Consider the following 20814-nt stretch of genomic DNA (forward strand, 5'->3'; position numbering starts at 1 on the left):
AGCTGGGCCATGAGCCTCAGAACCTCCACCTGCCTAGGGTGGGAGCCAGCGTGGCAAGAGCAGACCCTGTCCATGTCCCTGCCCTCAACCCCCGGGGCACGCTACCCAGGGTAGGTGGAGGGTCCAAGGCTCTGTATAGCAACCTGGACTCCCTGGGCAGCTCTTTATAGTGCCAGGTTCCAGCTTCCGGCCTGGTCAGGGCCTCAGGAGGAAGAGGAGGAGCAGGGAATGGGGCCCTGTGGAGGGGGGGGCTAAGGCCCTCCTCAGCCTTGCACTGGAAGAGGCTGGCGCCACTAGCAGAGTCTGCACTTCTTAGCATGCGAGCTTGTCAACCTATCAGCTCCCCTGCCACGAAATACAGCCCCTGCCAGCACTACTCCGCGCCTGCCCAAGGCCATTACGCCCATGTTAAAAGGTGGGCAAGCATAGCCCTCCCACTTTTAAAAGTGAAGGCCTTGCCCCCCACCCCCCTCCGGTTCCAGCACCCCTGGGCCCTCAGGGTGTGGGGGGGAGGGGGACAAATGTTATTTGGGTCCAGGGTCCCAATAAATCTTAATCTGGCTCTGTCAGTACGGGTTTGCTGACTTTTACAGAGGGCACTCATAATCCTAGGGAGCATGGGGAAAGACTGCTGCTGCAGTATTGTCCTCTCCTTTTCTGAGAGTAACAATACTGTGGTCAGAGGGTCTTCTCATCTATCCAAATACACATCAGTGCTGCAGAGCCTCATGGATGGAAGTTCTGGGAGCAGTTGCTGGAGGGCCAATATTTTATTTACTGAGCAGGTGTTTCTTAATTTCTAATGGGACAGAATAAAACACACACCTTTCATAAAGGTGAGAAATAAAGCCTTAAATTGTCCAGTATCTATGCCCTAGAATCTGTTTTGCCACTTTGGGCAGCAATTAGAAGATTCCCACTTGCTGTATATCATAAGGGCACATTTGAATGCTAATACAGATGTTTTCTTTATTTTTAGCTGTCACCAGTCCACCAACTCTCCTGGCAGTTGATGGAGTAACTGATAGCACCGTTACAATGAAATGGCGGCCACCAGATCACATTGGAGCAGCAGGTTTAGACGGCTATGTTATAGAGTACTGCTTTGAAGGAAGTAAGTGACAATAACTATGGTATGCTCCTAGTGCTTAAAATAGGTGAGACTTGCTCCACCTTTTCTCCATAAGAGCTGACTTTTGCTTTGAGGTAAAAGTTAACCAGCCAGAATTCTCAAGCTATTGAGTTTCATCCAGGCTCCTTTCTAGCTCCTGCACACCTATCTGTTCCTACATTTGAGCTGGCATTTCAAAACAACATCCAGTTAGTCTAGAGACTTGGCGGCTGTGCACTGTGCTGAGGTGAAAGAGTTCATTGTTCAGGGGCTTCCACAGCTTGCTCCCTGAGGACATGAAATCTGACCACACCAGAGAGATTAAATATTTGGATGGATGGGGGAAAAGGAAAAGCAGGACAAATGAACCTCCTAATTGGCAGTCGGAGAAAACTGGAGAACCACATTTTTACTTGTTTTGGATTAAAGTCCAGTCACATAGTGGCTTGGAGAGTCTATATCTGGTATCTTAAATCTGTTTGGAATCAATAGTGGCTTTCTCGAGTACCTGTTTCACACACAGAGGGCAGACAGCCCTGTGGCTGCGGTATATCATCAAATAGAAGTGGTCCAAGCCACAATATTCAGATTTGGATTTTGAATGCCCCTTGCATTTGGGAGTGTTCATGTACAGGATTTTTCATTCGGCGATAGAGGCATATAGGAGGATAGGAGGAGTGTAATGGTGAAACAGGGGAGAGAAAATTAAATGAGCAGAGGAAAATAATGGGAGACAGAGAAATGCAAACAATGTATATCATACAACCAGCAGTTTTACTGTGTAAAGTGATCAAACAGCAAAACTTCAGTGTTTCCCAGTTACATACTTAGCAGAAGCTTTCTTATGAGTGGACATACAAATGGAGTCTGGGGACAGAAAGCAACAAAGGCTGGTGACATCTGGAATGGGTAAGCAAAACTTGACACAGTGGAATAAGCAAACTCCAGTCATTGTGGGCATCCAAGATGACTATTTCTGAGGCATCCAGGGGAATGGATCTGCCAGAAAAATGCAAATTTTGATGAACAGTGGTTCAGTTTAGTTCATTTTAACCACTTGTGATGTTATCTATGCTGTAAATCTAAGGACTAGTATAATGATATTACACAAGTCTCTACAAATGAACGCCAGTTTGTGCATTTAAATCAACAGGAGTTTTTCATGAGTACGGTCTATAGGATTCAGCCTGAAGGCAAGAGCTGTACAGGATAGAACATATGGCACACATCAGGAAAGTTTTGGGGGATTTAAACACCCCAGTGGAAAAAATAGAGCAGAAAATCAGCCAGATCCTGCATGGTACTGAGTGGCTTTAAATCTCAGTTAAGTCAATGGCAGCAAAGGGCTGTCAACACCTCTGAGGAAGCCCTCAGCACCTTGTAGGAGTGGGCTGAAAATCCGTAAGGAGTGGGAAAGAGAATTGAAGAAGCTCAGAGGCACTGAGCAGTTGACATAAAGGTAAAACACAACTGGAATAGTAGGAAGGGTTTTCCTTCATGTATGGAGGGAGGGAGGGAGATGGGAGAAGGTCTGGAAAGAGGAAATATGAGTACTAGATCCAAATGCAGCACATACTTGATACATTCCTATTTTCCTGTGATATTTCAAATGCACAGGCATGGATGTTATTAATAAACTCAGTAGAAAACACTGCACTAAGAAGGCAACTGACGACTTAATGAATCTAAGAGCTGCCATACATTATGCCCTTGTTCCAAACACATAGCTCCCATTGAAGTCAATAGAAGTTTGGGCAAAAAAAGAAAAATCAGGGATATAATATGGCCTTAAAGTCTCAGTACTATGAAGCTCATGGCAGAAGAGCACGACGAATTTTCTCTAATCAGATAAGAGGCTAAATATACTATTTATTTATGATAATATCAGTGATAGTATTGAGAGGGATTTTCCAAATATACATTTAAAGTGGCAGGAGACAAAAGATCCTTGTATACCTGTCGAACAGAGCAAATTCTTTACTTTTTTCTTTCAGATAGGTTTAAAACATAAGAAGATACAACAAAATGACAGTTGAGTCTGTCATTTTGGTGTTACCCACCTCAGATAAAATACAATGATTACAATGTATTTTACATAGATTTCTCTGTGTGTTTTTATATATCTATATATGCCTCACATATATACATATACATTTATATATACACAATCCATATTATTTATGTATATATTTTATCATAACATTTAGGAAGCAAGCTTTATAGAAAATACAAACAAATAGATAATTAACTTACTGTGTATGCCTTTTTCTTTCTTACAATGTGTTCTCTTCAGTCTATTCCAGTGACTGTTGTCCCTCGGACTAATCTTTCTATAATGTTTAATAATTCTTTTGAATGTCAGTATCTGTCATTCTTTGTGTTGTCTGATTCTGCCTTTCTTGCCCGCTTCTTTATCCCTTCAGTAGTATGTTGTCTCTTTCTTGCTCTTGAATGTGGGATTATTAGAGTTTTTTTAATCATCAAATTTTTTAGGAAAAATCAGAGAGAAGGAGGAAAATCATAGAAATATACAGATTACAAGTGTCAGATGTCACAGGCATTTGTTTGTACCCTAGAAACCTTTATTTTCCCAGTGTAGGGCCTGATCCTGCAGTTGGATCCACACAGATGGATCCCTGTAGCCATTCAGAGACCCACTGGCTTCAGTGGGTCCCATGCAGCTGTAAGGTTGCATCTACATGTATCTATTGCAGAACTGGAGCATTGGGATGAATATCTAGAACTTGCACTGTGGGGCTTGCACTGTGATAACAGGGAACACATTTGAACACAAGAGATCCTACCCCAGAGCCAGCCTTTAATATCCAACTTGCTTCTCCTTTAAAAAGGGGGTGGAAGGTCTTTTTTTTCCTTTTACTCCTGGGCGGTGATAGAAACCTTATCCATCCTGGAGGAATTAAACCTCAGTAATATAGGGACTGGTCTTGTTCTTTGTGTCATCTCAGGGTTAGTTAATGAGCTTTTGCTGTCTACAGGTGAAATTCATCCCTGTACAAAGGGCCCGCACAGGACCTGTGCAACCACTTAGACCTGGGTCTGTTTTGAAAGCTAGCAACTTGGCAGCTTGCAAGGTTCTCAATTGAATTGGCTCAGATCCTTGCCATCACATCCATCCACCAGTATGCAACAGTTCCAAAATAATGGATTTTTAAAATTGTGGAAATTACAGAGCCCATGATTTTATGGCCATGACAGCCTTAGGGGTTACTTTAAATTAACTTTTATTCCTGCACTCTTCTATTCTTCTTTCTTCCCCATTAGTTATATTTGTCCTCTCTCAAACCTCTTTTTCATTCTTTCCCTCTATTCTCTTTGTCCTCCCTCACTCAATACTCTTTCTCGCCATTCTCTCCTTTTGTACTGTATTTCCTTCTCCCTTTTTGCTCCATTTCTCTTCTCAAACTCTCCTTTTTTCTCTTTCCTTTCCCCTTTTCATGACTGATCAGTCCAAAAAATAATTTCTTCTGTCCCACCTGCCACCTTTTCCCTGAGCACCATGAATAGTTCAGAAGAGCATCTCTTCTTCCCTATTAGCCATCTCTAGAGCCATAATCACTCTGAATAGTAGCTCCCACCTACCTTCAAAGTTGCAACTGGCCCAAAGAAGAGGTCCTGTTCTGCCAAGCCACATGCAGTTTGAGGGGCAAGATGTTTATCCAGATATGATTAGGCCTCATTTCTGTTCCCACCTGAGCACAAAGTGATTACTGTTAGGGACCAAAACTCTTTCTGGAGTCACTAGGGGTTTTGCTGTAAGGATGCTCAAATGGAGTGAGGCAAATGCCCTGATGCTCATGGGTTTAAATAGCCAGATGCATTTCCCAGTTCACTGAGAGATTCAGGCACAAAGCACCCAGGCCAAGGGATAGGGTTGAAGACAGCAAAGCAGTGGTATGAAGAAGAATGGAAACTTGATGCAGAGAGAAGATAGCACAACAAAAACTTCCTTGAGTTATCCTATTTGAGTCAGTTGTGGTTCTTTCTTCTTCAACTTCACTTTGTGGGTGGAGCCTTGGCCTTAGTAAACCATGGAGGAAACCAGTTATACTACTCTGCTTACCTGGAAGAGTACTACTTATACAAGCTTTATTCTGGTGAATGTCCTTCACCCCAGATGCACTTTGCCTGCAAACTCCCTGATCACCCTACAGGTTCCTCTGAATCTTCAGGGACCAGTACAGATCTATGCCTAATTACTAACAGGGAATGCTAACCACTGACAATACTCTTGTGTGAAAGTGGGTGTCTGATTAATTTTAATGATGGACTCTCACAAGGTATATCGGCAGATCTGTGTGATGAATTGGTGGAAGCAACTTATGACCTGGAAGGTACAGTATTCAATGAAGGTTATAAAACTTTCTTATCCTACCAAGACAGATTTCTGAGAGCCTAACTGACTTTGGGGGCCATAAACTTCCAGAACCTGCGGCTTTACTTACCCACAGAAAGCTCTAGGAGCATTCAGATGATGGGGAAAGGATCAGGAAACTGAATCCCTGACCTCAAGCCTCTTGTGTTAGTTGGAAGAAATTTTTTTAAATAGAACTGTGTTTAATCTCTTCCTTAGAGTGGGTCCCATCCTTATAAAAATGTATCCCAATATTCTTCAGTAATTCTCCAGTGCACTAAAAATTGTAACAGTGTAACTAGTCTTGAGGGCTAATACCATAGTGGTGTGTTTTTTCTTTATAAGAGAAGTTAAATTCCTGACTTGTTGCTATAGAAATCTGACTCTGAATGCCAAAAAGCTAGGGATCTTAAAGTGATCCAAATATGGACGGCAGGAGGGGAGGGATGGGGGAAACTGTCATATGTAACCTGGGCTTTTCTAAAAATATGTAATTTTGCAATGGATCCATGAATTATATGTGACTGTATTACAGCAAGATGAAAAAACAGAGAACGCTGGAATCATTTGAAGAACTCTGATCAGTCTTGTCCTTTTTTCTTAAAGTGACAAGCAGAAAGTCTGTTTTTCATGACAGCCCTATTTGTTAAAATTCTAAAGTAGCTAAATAACAAACACTTCATTAATAAGCATTAGAGCTAACAATATAATGCAGTTAGATCATATGCTTTTGTCCATACTTAGATCTCAGAACTCTCTACATTGTAAGTAAATATCATTAGCTCCATCTTACAAATGGGACAACTGAGGTACAGAGAGCTTTGGTGACCTACCTATAGCCAGTCAGTGGCAGAGCTGGGGAATAGAACTCAGATTGCTAATCCTAGGCGCTGTCCATGAACCATGATGTCTCCCAAACGAAGCAATAGTCATAGGAAAACTGATACTAAATAAATAGCTAATTTTGTGCTACTATCATCTATACACAACAGGTATGATTTTTAAAAGTGCTCAGTGCTGGTCTAACCGTGCTCCCACTGAAGTCAATGGTAAATTTCTCATTGACTTCAACAGAAGCAGAGTTAGACCAATGCTGAGTGCTTTTGGAAACCACATTCTATATGCCCTTGTTTTTTATCAAGACTTTTAATGGATTTCTATAATTACATCCTGTAATTACTGTTCACATGTATTTACTTTTTAATATTTTTTAAAGAGACAATGCTGAGTATCCTTAGAAACATTTCCCTACTTATTATCTCTGTATTAATCCAAATCAGTGTCATATAATAGCATTATTAGAGAATAAAATCATTAATCAGCAACAGTTTCTGTGCAGTTGTTCACTATACTGAAGGTTTTCTCGATGGAGAAGTGATTACGTATATAATTCTCTAATTTTGCTCCCTCATTTCTTTTTCCTAAACCAGCGGAAGAATGGATAGTGGCTAACCCAGAACTGACAGACAAAACAAGGTACACCATCACTGACCTGCCAACTGGGTCCAGAATTTTCGTGAGAGTGAAAGCTGTGAATGCTGCTGGTCCCAGTGAACCTAGATTGCACCCACAACCTATTTTAGTCAAGGAAGTTATAGGTAAGATACACCACTGTTTATCTCTTCTCTCACCAATACACACACACTTTCAGCATTCATGCTTCCTCCTTCTTGTGAATAGCACCTGCAGCTGGAGACTGGAGAAGCACTGCCATACAGTCACATGCTGAAGCCCTGCCAATGCAGTACTGCAAGCTCCAAGCATTCAAAAATCATGAGCTTGCCTTATAAATCATACATTTTGGGTTGTTTTTGTTTGCTTTCTGGTTAGTTTGGGGTTTTTTGAAGCCTTAGACCTCATGTTTTCAAGCTTCTTTCCACAGCCAAGAAGGCTAGAAGTTTGTTTTTTCTTTTAATGAAAGTTGAGATTCTCATGTACTTACATGACTCCAGGAACTAGGGCTTAAAAAATAATAAACAGCACACCAAATCTGATGAGACTCCTGCAAGAATTGGCAACACTGATGCTGGATAGAACAAGCTGCAGGCACAGTGGTGAAAGTAGGCCACGTCTGTCACTTCAATTTGCATTTTCATTGTCTCAAAAAGTGGAAGGAACAGTAACGCAAAAACATATGGTTACACTTACATTCAGTCTCATTCCCTTCTTATGTTGCTGACCAGTGATCACATGGGCAAGATTTGAAATTTGAGAGCTAGTAATATAGCTGAATTTGACCATCAGTTCATACACACATTGTTGTCCACTATTGGATCAGTACAACTGCCCTGGCACCATGTGAAGTTATTTACCCCCCAATATCTTTGTAGCCAGCTGGGACCAAAGGTAGTTAGTTGTATATTGCCTTAGCAATTGTCCAATCCAGGGGGCTTCTGGGGGCTGGTTTGGCCTAGCATAAATGAGAACAGTTTAGCATGGGGCCAATATATCAGGCAGGGATCATGAAAGTGTAGCAGCACTCTGAACATTTTAGCAACTCCCATAGCCTTTTCCTATGGTAGGGGAATCCTCAGCTGGCCAGATAGGGCATTTTTAAAGACCTTCTAAGCCACTGGAATAGCACAGAGGGGCTTTAGCATGAGCAGGATCTGGCCCTTCATCCTTTTGTGCAGTTTGATCATTTCATTTTTAATGGTATCCATCACTGACCTACCCATTAGCCTATCAGTGTGCTCAGCACTTTCTAAAAAATAAGGTCTCTTTAAGATGTCTTAAGTTGGGAACCCAAAAATGGAGGCATCCAGTTCACATCTCACTTTGGAGAAATGTAGGCATAGGTTTTAACGTCACTAACGTTGGTGCTCACAAAAACATACTACTTTTTAAAATGTGTTTTTTTAGAACCTCCAAAGATTCGTCTACCAAGACACTTAAAACAAACCTACATTCGAAGGGTTGGAGAAGCTGTGAATCTTGTTATTCCTTTCCAAGTAAGAAATAAAGACACTTATTAATGCTTATTTTTCTTATATTGCGATTGTTAGAACTGCATGTTATACAACTGTGGTGGAGCATGAAGTTAATTTAAGCAGAATTAAATCCTGGTCAGTCATGATACCTGCCAGATGGCTTTTTCTGTGCCTTCTGAAATCAGATTGTGCTAAGCCAAAGACTGAATTTTGTAATTAGCAAACAGTGCTGATCTGTTGTCTGTTGTTGTCCACAGAATACCCCATAATCTCCAATGGAGACTTGCCACTACACACAAGAGAATCACTAGCACAGCACAGAATGGTTGCAATAGACAATGATTAGATATGGTGTCTAGAGCTGGAATGTGACATTTATTCACTATCTTGCTTTGGGGGTGGTGTGAAGTTTCACCAACCCAGCAGAATCTTTGTGCAATAATGCCTCGTAGAGTCCCTGGGAAGCACAGCTGTTGCACCAGCACTTCCAAGGATGCAACATGCGCTTTCTATTCCAGCTGGTTAGCTCTGCTGGCTGGAGGCAGGGCTATAGCTTGACCTCATTGACACCCCCTGCAGAGGCTAGCTGTTCAAGTAATACATGTCTGCAGAGTCCTTGCTCTGCTGAATGCAAGAACCCCTACTGTGTCCATACCTTTTTCCTTCTCCTACCTTTGTGCACATACACAGATGCCAGGCACAATATGTGCTATAGGAAATGCTGCTCCTGCTAAAATAAAAGTACTACTATGTAGTGTATACACTCAGCCAAAATACTCTGAAAGACCTGAGGTTACCATATTTGGACAGCACTTCTGAAATTCTCGTTTCCAGAAGGGCAAACTCCCAGTAGTGACACTGAATGATCAACAAGTTAGCATCTATTGGCATCGCACTGTGATTCTCTTAGGACATCTGCTTCTGAGAACCACTAAAAACAAAATAATATTGCCCATTATGTGCAGAAAAAAACACGTATCTGAACATTTGACCACCTCTGAATTGTCTTGTGTTTAGAATTATCTGCTTTTTATTTAAAGAGTTTCCACCGTTCTGGTTCAAGAAGACTTTCCTTTTTGTCTTTGCAACAGCCTAACACCTCTTTCTCCTCCCAAAAGCATACTTCAGTAGTTCCATGGCTTTTTACAGGGAAGACCAAGACCAAAGGTATCTTGGAAGAAAAATGGTGCTTCCGTAGACAAGAACCAAATTAACATCCGCAACAGTGAAAATGATACTATCATCTTTATCCGAAAAGCAGAGAGGAGTCACTCAGGAAAATATGACCTGAAAGTGAAAGTAGACAACTTGGTGGACAAAGCTACAATAGATATTCAAGTAGTTGGTATGTTTTAAAAAAATATTTTGGCAAAGCAGACTTCAAAAATATATTACCGGTTACCAGGAAAACGTGAGATTTCCAGTTACAGCCTCCTCTACAATGGTACCTCTCTACTTCAGCTCACTTGGCCAGATATTCTGAGCCAGGTCCTCAGCTAGTATCATTGGAGATCTCTGTACAAAACCTCAGTAGCCAGCCTGAACATTCCAGTCCCACCCTAGAATCCTACACTACTTTACTGTTTGTAAAGGATTTTTATGTTCCATATTTGTCTGAAACACTGAAGCTTTTTATTGTTAAGGTGGCACTCAGTCAGATCTAATACAGCTCTATTGTAGCAAGAGTTAGTTTCTCACAAACATGACTTGGCAGAGACCACCAGTGTTAAAAGCCTTATGATGGAAAAAAGAGAGACACCTGGGAAATCTCATACACTATCTATAGCTTATAGGTGAGGCTGGTAGCACAGCCTATACTTAAGCTTTCCTGAGACTTCCCATTATAAGGTCACATTTTCATTTGCTTATAACTTTACCAAAATAGTATGTGATCATGTAACTGAAGCCTGTATCATAACGCATATGCACAATAGGGTCAAATTAAAGGCCAAAATTAAAGGCCAAATTAGAGGCAACTTGAATTCCGGCATTTCCTAACTTTTGAGGGCTTGACTTTGCATTTTTCTTTTAGCATTGTTTTGTGTGTGTAAGATATATATCTATATCTAGCTATATCTAGATAGAGATAGAGGTATATCATATATCAGAGAGAGAGAGAGAAACAGAGAGCAGGCGTAATGCAAAGATGACCATGCCATATCATCATTACAGATCGGCCTGGCCCACCACATGTTGTAAAGATTGAGGATGTTTGGGGAGAGAATGTTGCTTTATCATGGCAGCCACCGAAGGATGATGGTAATGCTGCCATTACTGGGTACACAATTCAAAAAGCAGACAAGAAGAGCATGGTAAGTAATAAAATATGTTTGACTCAGTTTAAATCCGACAGCCATCACATTCTTTCTTTTAAATATAAAAAGCCCTATTTGCATGGACAAATGTCGATGTCTGATGCATTGGATCATTACAGAACCACACCACTACTCCGAAAATCTCAAAAGTTCATCAGAAAATCTCAGTGTCCACAATACTCGAAGTTTATAAATGAGAACATGTGTATTTATAAATCTGTGTTCAGATTAGAGATGGGGCAAGTGAGGGGGATGGGCAGGAGTAGATCTGCATCTCATTTGTCTAAACCCCTCAGAGTTCACGAGGAGCTCAGAGAAATAATTCTGTTTTATTCCCTCTGGAAATAGACAATCAAAACCCAAATGCTCATTTTGGAGGCAGTGTGGCCCCACAGATAGTCCACTAGGTCACTCTTTCCAAAACTTGGGACGTCGCTTGTGCAGGGAAAGCCCCTGGCAGGGTGGGCTGGTTTGTTTACCTGCTACGTCCGCAGGTCCGGCCGATAGTGGTTCCCACTGGCTGTGGTTTGCTGCTCCAGGCCAACGGGGGCTATGGAAAGCGGCGGCTAGTATGTCCCTTAGCCTGAGCCGCTTCCAGCAGCTCCCATTGGCCTGGAGCAGCGAACCGAGGCCAGTGGGAGCTGCAATCAGACGGAACTGCGGACGTGGCAGGTAAACAAACCAGCCCAGCCTACCAGGGGCTTTCCCTACACAAGCAGATCCCAGGTTTGGGAAACACTGCACTAGGTGGTTAGGAGATCTGAGTTCTATTCCCAGCTGTCACTGGCCTGCTTGGTGACCTGGGGCAAATCCCTTCACTTCTCTGTACTACACTTCACAAATTAGATAAGTATCATTATCTCTATTTTACAGTTTGGGATACTGATACTTACCTAATTTGAAAAGTGCTTTAAGATTTGTAGATGAAAAGTGCTATATGAGAGCTAATTATTGTGTTATTTCACAACCAAGCCCCTGTTTATAGCTCTGTAAGAGACAGCAGTTGGCTTTCTACATTTAATAGATACTGCAAGTTTGGACATTGTGAATCTAAGAGAGATGAACTAGTTTGCATGAGTAGGATACTAATACACTGACCTGCTCTGTGACTTTTGACCAGTCAGTTCACTTCCCTGTGACTTTATTCCCCCTCCCACCCTTCATCTCTCTTTAGACCATAAGCTGTTCCGGCCAGGACCTGTCTCTGATTATATGCATACACAGTGCCCAGCACAATGGAGGCCCGTCTCAGTTCAGACTTCTAGGTGGTACTGTAATACAAAATAAAATAATAACTAGTGTCCAAAGTGTACTGTGTGCTCATAGGGCAGTGATTCCATGTTATTTCCACACTGTCTGTGACAAGAATTTTCCTGTAAGAGTACTAAGGGGGATTTTAAATAATGATTGTTTCCAAAGGTACATTTTCTTAAACAGTTGCCTCTAAAGAAAGGATGTCTCAAGTTCTTTCAAGTAGATGATCCTTTCTGAGCGCTATGAGCTATATTACTGGGAAGTCTAAAATAATGTGGCTTTGCAGGTTTAGTACATATCAGTAAAAACTCTGGCACAAGAAACTTACACAAATATATACTGTGAGAAAGGGAGACAACTGGAAGGGGTGGCATAAATAAAAGAGAGAACATTTTCATGGTCAGATTCTGCTTTACGTGAATAATATTTTTAGCATTAGTTTTGCTGATCTCACTAGGTGGATATTGTGTACCAAGATCAAATTTAAATTTGATATTTAAAGAGATGCCTTTCATCTAAACATGGGTCTCTTGAGAGCTATGCAGATAGATGCCTGAAGCAGTATGCTCTGGAGTATATAATACTTCCCAAGAGATGAGTGTTGTGCCAGAAATCACAGGAATTCAGAGCTGATGAAATCACATCCACAGGACTTTGTTACAGAAAAAAAAAATACACATGCCATACGTTGAATGCTTGTTTCTGTCCTCTAACTGTGCCCCTGGAACTGCCTCAAAAACTGATTTAACAAACAGGGTTTTTTAGCTGTTTATTATATTGTGTCAGTGTCCCTTATTTACACATGATTTCTCAAAATTAAATAAAAAATGAATTGGAAGTCATATTTTTATCAAAATAAAAATTCTCTCCTTAGACTGTACTGTTGCTACTGCTAAGAGAAAGAGCCTCTAAGATCCAGTCACCTGGCTGATGAAGCGTCTGTAGTTTGGGCTGTATTCACTGCTCCTCCTACCCTATCAACTGTTCTTAAATCATGAGAAATAACTGGAATGGAATCACCCTTTCCATAATCATATTGCTCATTTAGGCTAGTGCCAGAGGAGGCAGATTAGTACTGGGATTACATTCTTATCTGCACCAATACTTTCTCTGTCAGCAACATGAAATCTGAGTGGCAGAGCCTGCCTTTCTTCTCTTGCACAATAGGACCTTTGTAATATTGCAATTCCTACAATTATCCCGCCTGACTAACCGTCAGAATGTGACAATTTAATAGCATTCACTTTCCATTCACCCTTCATAGCGCAATGGTGAATTGCTTGTGACTCTTCCATCATCACCCAGTTACTGTATAGTGATTAGCTTAGAATCCATTGCCATCAACTCAGTTATTGTATTATGCCTTACTGGTTATATAAATTCCTTAAAATTTGTTCTCATGCTTTCATATGCATGGTGGCTATTCTAAACCCTAGCTGTTGATAAATGACATGTGTTGCAGGCAAACTTAGTCTGTATTTGTGTCTTGCAGGAATGGTTCACTGTAATTGAGCACTACCACCGAACCAGTGCCACCATTACTGAACTCATCATAGGAAATGAGTACTACTTCCGGATCTTCGCTGAAAACATGTGTGGCCTCAGTGAGGACGCGACAATGACCAGAGAGAGTGCTGTGATCGCAAAGGATGGTAGCTGTCAATTATGTTCTTAAGAGGGAAGGATGGGGTTCAGAGTGGGGAAGGGAATCAGAGACAAAAGATTTGATTCTCCACTGTTTGTACCTGGTGTAGCCACTTACACCTGTGCAAAGTGAGTGTAAATTGCTGCCATTCCAGTTTGGTAGTGTATGGCATTCACTACATACAACTGCAAATTATGGGACAAGCAACAAACCATGGGAGGATGACGCTTGATTTTAAATGGTAACATCAATTTCTCTCTCAATTCTGAATTATATATCTGAGTTTTCAAACAGTTTAAAATAGAAATGAAGGCATTGTTGTAATCTATACATAAACCGTTGTAAACGAGAATGGCAATTGGCATGACCTGAGTTCAGGAATGCTCAGTCTCTCCGATATAGTATGTCCTGTGAAGGCAGCTGGCTTAAGTTTAAAGAGATGTGTGACAACCATCACTTGCTGTACTAGCCAGTGCTAATGGCATTCCTGTTGGCGACGCAGAACTTTGTTCTCTCACTCAAAAGAAAAGCATCTCCGTTCTGCCCATCAAAAATGGAGACTTCATAAAGGAAACTAAAAACAGTGAGTTCCCAAAGCTGGCTGTTCTCCGTGAGATCTCTCAGAGGGGAAATAGTTTTCTATTTAAAAGTGGGGTGAGGGTGATCAGAAGAGGGGCTGTGGAAATTGTTTTTTGTCACTGAAAATTCACCACTGTGCTGAGAGCCAGCACATGGCCCATGCACCCATGAACACTTGTTGGAGAGCCTAAGTAAGGTGTAAGTGGTGCATAGCCCTTGTGCTGGCCCTTGGCATAGGGGTGAATTTCACCTCGTATGTCCATTCTATGCATCAGCATAGTCTACAGAGAAAAATAATGTTTGTACTACTGTTAGCACCACAAGTGCAGATACATTATCAGCGACAAAGCCAGCTCTACTAGATTTTGTTTTATACAGGATCAACACATTTTCTGCTGTCTTTACTGGTGGTGCTGTGCAATATGAAGCAGAAGAACATACGGAGTTTCAGAGACTGTGCCAGCCCTAGTTTACAGTACTGGCAGTTAGGAAATACTAGTTGTAGATGGAACAAATTAGGAAAAGAAATCAGTGACAAGAATAAATGTGGAACATTAAGATGACATTTTAGTCACCTCTTTGATCACTCTTACCAGCCCGCTAGTCAGTATTCATATTGTTGTACAAAGTGTGTGTGTAATTGCAGGCATGCATACAGAGTATAAATTATACTTAATATACCACGTATTCATACAACAAGGGGAGATTTTAAGTCCTCTGTACTGTATGATCAGAAACTACAGTAACTTTCCAGGCTTAATTCTGCTCTCACGCTATTGAGAATGAGTGCAATAAATGGAGTTACACTGGTATATAAAGCAGTAGAAATTAGAGCAGACTCACTCTTTACTGTTGAATACTGTTGAAAACAGTATGAAATGCTTAACTTTGTTCTAACAGCTCCTAACATCTTGTATTTATTTCATAGGTAAAGTCTACAAAAATCCAATTTATGAAGACTTTAATTTCACCGAAGCACCAATGTTTACTCAACCTTTAATTAACACATATGCTGTAGCTGGTTACAATGCTACTTTGAACTGCAGTGTTCGAGGAAATCCAAAGGTATGGCATACCACTTAATAACATCAGTGAAGGGAAAGGAAAATTTAATCAGTCACTAATATTTTCTAGTACTGTTCCTGTTATAATTCACACACATGCTCTAAGGAGAATCAGTGGGCTAAAGAATGGAGCAAGAGTCAGGGTTCCTAAAGTACTCTTGGCCGTTCTGCCATTGATTTGTTGTATCACAATGGACAAACCACATCTCCTTCGTCTCAGTTTACCCCTCTACAACGTGGGTATTATGAGATTTACTTAGTCCACAGATTATCCTAATGAAAATATGGACTTTTCCCAGCTGATCAGGCAAATCTAGGGTTGCTACTTCAGTAACTTACAAGAGCTGCATGGTCAATACATCAATAAGGATTTTGGTTTAAAGCAAAATACTCTTTATAATTATAAATATTTATATTATAGTAGTGCCCAAAGGCCCAGTCAGGATTTGGGTCACATTGTGCTAGGCACTGTACAAACACATGCTCCCTGCCCAACTGAGTTTCTCTCTCTCTTTGACCAATTTTCCAGAGTAGAAAATTGAAGTGACCCAGTAAAATCAAATTCAGAATTTTTATTCAGAAATGTTCTCTGATCCACCATTCACTTCCAAGGTTTTGGATTAAGTTCTATGCATTGGTTACTAGTAAACAAAACAGCTTTATTGACAAACCTAGAATAGTTAGATCTTGAAAATTATTAGTCAGTTTACTATTGTATGGCACACCCTTTGTAATGTAACTGATCTACATATTTGCCCACCCAAAAATATTATCTTGATTGAATTCAGCTAAATTATAAGGGCCACAGGGAGCTGTGCTTAAAAAACGATGGCATGATATGGCCCAAACTTATTTTTATGGATGGACTACAACTTCCCTTTTTTCAATATTTTTTCATTGTATACCACTAATATATCATTCAACTTTAATACAAGGTCACAGAAAGAGATTAACATTTAATTGCCTATATTTGTGTGCACTTTTTACCACAGCCCAAAATAACCTGGATGAAAAACAAAGTGACTATAATAAATGACCCAAGATACAGAATGTTTGGGAACCAAGGTGTCTGTACCTTGGAGATCCGCAAACCCAACCCTTATGACGGAGGCACTTACACCTGCAAAGCAGTCAATGAACTTGGAGAGGCTGCAGTTGAATGCAAACTGGAAGTGAAAGGTAAGGTTTCTAAGATCAGAGCAAATCCACTCTTTGTTTAGATACAGCATATATTAAAGTCAAGAGTGCAGTAAGCAAATGCCGGGGGGTACATCTTACCACCATTTTTATTCAAATATCCATTGATATAAAGGGTTCTTTCATGAGTGGACATGACCCTTAGGGACCAGAAGGTGTACTGTTATGTGACAAACTCCAGCTCAACTCTCAGATGCACAGCACATGCCACAAGCATTAGGCATGGAACAGTTTTGGATGGAGGTGGGGGAGGAGCTTGGAGTGGAGCTCAGAGGGTGTGGATGGAGGTTACAGGGGGTTGGAGCAGAGCTGAGAGAGGGATTGTACAGGCCTAAAATGGGTTTGTGGGGGTGGATCAGGAAAATAGGAGGCAGGAGGGGAACTAAAAGAGTCTGCAGGGGTGACCGCATTGGGGTGGGGGAGCTGGGGGCTGGACTGAAGGACTCTGGAAGATGGTTGAGGAAGAGCTGGGCGGGAGCTGGATCAGAAATGGAGCAGGGTAAAGGGGGCTGTGGCAGGTACTGGGGACATGTAGGGGGCCTCGAGGGAGCTGGAGGGTATCTTGTCAGGAGCTAGGGGGTGGAATGACTCAATTGGGGCTGTGCGGGAGCTAGTGTCTGAAGGGACAGGTGGGCTAAAAAGGAGGTAGGGGATGGGGGCTGGATTGGGTCTGTGGGCCCCACAGTCTGGGGGACCTGGAGAAGGGCAGATTTCAAAATCAGAAAAGGACCCCCTAACCTATTCTTGCCCCAAGGTACTTTGAGGCTTTGATACACCACTGATCTAGATAGTTTTTCCACTGTCCAGTGCAGGGTTATTCCCTACAGCAGGCCTGTACAACTCGTAAAATGGCGAGGGCCACATTATTCCAAAGAAAACAGCTGAGGGCCAAAACCCCCAGGCCCCATGGAAGCACACACCCCCAGCACCTCCCGGCCCCGAGAAAACACCCCGCTCCAGCACTGCCCAGCCCTGCAGAAACAAACCTTCCTTCCCCAGCGCTGCCCCACCAGAACAGCTATGGGCCAAAAAGGAAGGTTGGGGGTGGAGAGGTGATACTTGATTTTAAATCAACCAGGGGTTCCCAGCTGAAGAGGTGGCTGGGAACCCTCAGGGGCAAATTAAAGGGCCCGGGGCTCCAGTGGCTGGGGGAACCCGGAGCTTTGCCGGGCTGGGGCAGGGATTTAAAGGACTCAGAGCTCCTGCCGCTGAAGGGAGCCCGAGCCCTTTAAATCCCAGCCCCAGCCCATCTGCTGGAGCCGCGGCCGGGATTCAAAGGGCTCTGGGCTGCCCGCAGCGGCGGGGAGCCCTGAGCCCTTTAAATCTCAGCCACAGCTGGGAATCTCTGCAGACAGCCCAGAGCCTTTGACTCCCATCCGCGGCTTAAAGGGCTCTGGGCTTCCTGCCGCTGCGGGCAGCCCAGAGCCTTTGACTCCTGGCTGCGGCTGAGATTTAAAGGGCTCTGGGCTGCCACAGCCACAGGGAGCCCTGAGCCCTTTAAATCTCAGCCATGGCCGGGATTCAAAGGGCTCTGGGCTGCCCGCAGAGCGCCATGTGCGGGCTGTATGTCGTGCAGGCTTGCCCTCAGTATATTTTCCTACTGTTTTGCCCAATGTACTTTTAAATGCCTCAAGTAATAGCACTTCCACTAGTTCCCTAAGGAGAATCTTTCCCTGGCTTATAGATCTTATTATTGTATTTGTTTTTAGGAAAAATACATCTAGCGAATCATATTGATTTTGCAAACTGATATAAAGGGGAAGAAGTTGGACAGATTTATGCAACCTTGAGAATATCCCTTTAAATCCATTAAATGAATATATTTTCTGAATTCCAGATGTTTTAGTATTGACTGCAGGTATTGTGAATGGTCCTAAGGCCCAATTCAACACCTGAAGTCAATGGGATTCGGATCAGACATGCAGTAAATGGTCTAAAAAGCATATTTTCATAGGAATACCAGTTTATAAGACTTACTCTGTAGCCATTATTTTGTATGTACTGAAAGCCAATATATTTAACTTTTCTATATTGGTTGCTTTCTGTTTGTTTTGGATTATGATTAACATTGTCTCTAATTTCTGATATATCTTGTCACATAGCTCAAATATGATAGCAAGGAAGTAATGACATAACTGGTCTGTTCAGAAAGTGGTGAGTTCACCTAATGAGAGTGGTAGTAAAGCCACATTTCTTGACTGTCCTGATACGTTTTCACTATATTCTTGCAGGTGAAAGTGATATCCTCATTATAGATTTATACAGTCTGTTTCTTATTACCAAGCAAGGCTCCCTGTTTCACAGCACAGGAGAAGATCATATGGCCTAACAAAGACAGCCATTAATCACTAAAATCTAGAGGCCAAGTTAGACTAATCTTTCATTTTAACTCATAAGCCCCCAAGCCCTAAATACCTTACCAGTAGTTGCCTTCAACTTTTGAATCTTTAATGTTCTGTTCACAATAAAATGGTCAAAATAACACAATTCTATGATCAAAGTAAGATCTGTCTGTCTCTCTATGTGTCCAATGACTTAACAGGGCACTTTTTCCTACAGAATAGCTTTTAATTAAATGAAAATAGATCATATCAAACATGTTCAAACAGAAGAAACATTGTTGGTTAATATTTGTCAAATTTAGGAGTCTTAAGCATCCATAGACATTACTGTTGCCAAAGCATTCTTCAGTAAACCCAACAACAGTGTTGATAACTGTACAAGTGAAAAGATCCAGTATGGTGCTTTTGTTGAGTGTGAAACCCTATACTCTGAAAGTCTTTCCTACTGGACATCAGGATGAATTTGCAAGACCCACTTCTTTATTCAGGCTTTCCCTGGTATCTAAGCCACAGAATACTTTGCATCATTGACCTGGATATCATTGACCAAGAATTGATCCTGCCCTGAACAGCGGTTTATTGAGGAATGAATGAGAGATTTTGCCATTCTGATCAATATTGATGTGAATCATGTTTCTTTACATTTGGCATTTACAAATTGATGTTTGAAGTGTAAAAATGCTTAGATCATTTTTCAGTGTGTCTGTTATGCTCAGTAATGTAGTTAGACAGAACTTTAATGTCTATGATGCAAAAAGTCATTACCAGCTACATATGAGATGACCCCTTTGAGCCTTTTCCTGATGAGCATTTGATCTGACACCACCCACCTCTTACTACTTTTAAAAAAAAATAATTTATAAGACTCAAGTCTGATGCTCTGGATGGTGCACAAAAAACTGCAAACAATCCAAAATACTACCACTGACAGCCATGCCTACCCCCATCCATGACTGACTACTTCCACAGCTTGTTACATGAAAGAAAAACAATTCTTCACAACTCAGCTCCTAACATCGCCCATGTCCCACCCCTCAGTTAGATCTCTTCATCCCCCAATCATCCATCCCAAGGGAAATCCTCGGTAAACGAGTAGTCTTGCAGCATGTCCTGAAGGTCACACTATCAAGTTTTCAGCAGACCCAACTCAGGAAGCAAGTTCGAAAGCCAAAGAATCACTCAGCAAGAATGTCAAACTAGCAGCCCTGTCCTATTCATACTGTCAGGGGACAGCAAGCTTAGGTGCCTCAAATAACCTAAGTTGCCATGGTATCACATCCTAGATTAGCAAACAACCATGCATGTGCTGTGATGGGAAGAAGGTTGTGAAACTCACTCCCCTTAGCCGTGCCTCAGTCCAGCCTTCCCCACTCTTAAACAGAACCTTCCACTACCCCATCCCCCACCTTCACCCTCAAGAGCTATGAAGCATGATCATTTCTGGATCCTTATTTATAGCTTCCATGCCTCCTTTTTCCCCTAAATAACTCAACGTTTACGTTAAAAAAGTAAAATGAATGATCGTGGCAGACCCCAGAGACTATACAAAAGCTGAAAGTCTTCATGTTCAAAGCACGTAATTGTATCCACTTTCTGCATCAGATCTGGAAAGAGTCCTAGAAATAGCTGTGTGTTTTGTCAGCGTCCTGGGCTGTGCATTCTTACTGTCTTTGACCAATTCTTTGTTTAACTCACGTCACACCTCTCTTGTTGATTGATTGGTTTTTAAATCTAAACTCATGTTAACCATTGGGCAGTCCAGCACACACACACACCCAACTCATGAGGCATGCAAATCCATTTTCCCTTCCTGATCCCCAACAATTGGGGACCACGAATCATCTCTCTTGTTTATATTCCTTCCTTTAAACTAGCATTTTTAGCCATTAATTTTGTCATCTTTCAAAAGAAGGTTCAGACTAGCATGTTGTTCGACTCAAATACAGTACATCTGTTCAGAGGTTTCAATCTTGCTGCTATTAAAGTCAGGGAGAGTTTAACCATG

The 20814-nt window shown here is 41.7% G+C and overlaps 1 protein-coding gene across 4 annotated transcripts in view; it reads left to right on the forward strand.

The window, feature by feature from the left end:
* Positions 1-20814, forward strand: part of MYBPC1 (myosin binding protein C, slow type) — a 112962-nt gene that overhangs the window by 80274 nt on the left and 11874 nt on the right. For all 4 annotated transcript variants that reach the window (XM_030544292.1, XM_030544300.1, XM_030544305.1 and 1 more), the window contains 8 exons: positions 980-1114; positions 6914-7081; positions 8346-8434; positions 9563-9758; positions 10586-10725; positions 13475-13634; positions 15135-15271; positions 16263-16449. In XM_030544292.1, the coding sequence (XP_030400152.1) occupies positions 980-1114; positions 6914-7081; positions 8346-8434; positions 9563-9758; positions 10586-10725; positions 13475-13634; positions 15135-15271; positions 16263-16449 (1212 nt within the window). The remainder of the gene's footprint in view (positions 1-979; positions 1115-6913; positions 7082-8345; positions 8435-9562; positions 9759-10585; positions 10726-13474; positions 13635-15134; positions 15272-16262; positions 16450-20814) is intronic.

Source organism: Gopherus evgoodei, chromosome 1 (assembly GCF_007399415.2).
Source record: "Gopherus evgoodei ecotype Sinaloan lineage chromosome 1, rGopEvg1_v1.p, whole genome shotgun sequence".
In the NCBI taxonomy this organism is placed as follows: Eukaryota; Metazoa; Chordata; order Testudines; family Testudinidae; genus Gopherus; species Gopherus evgoodei.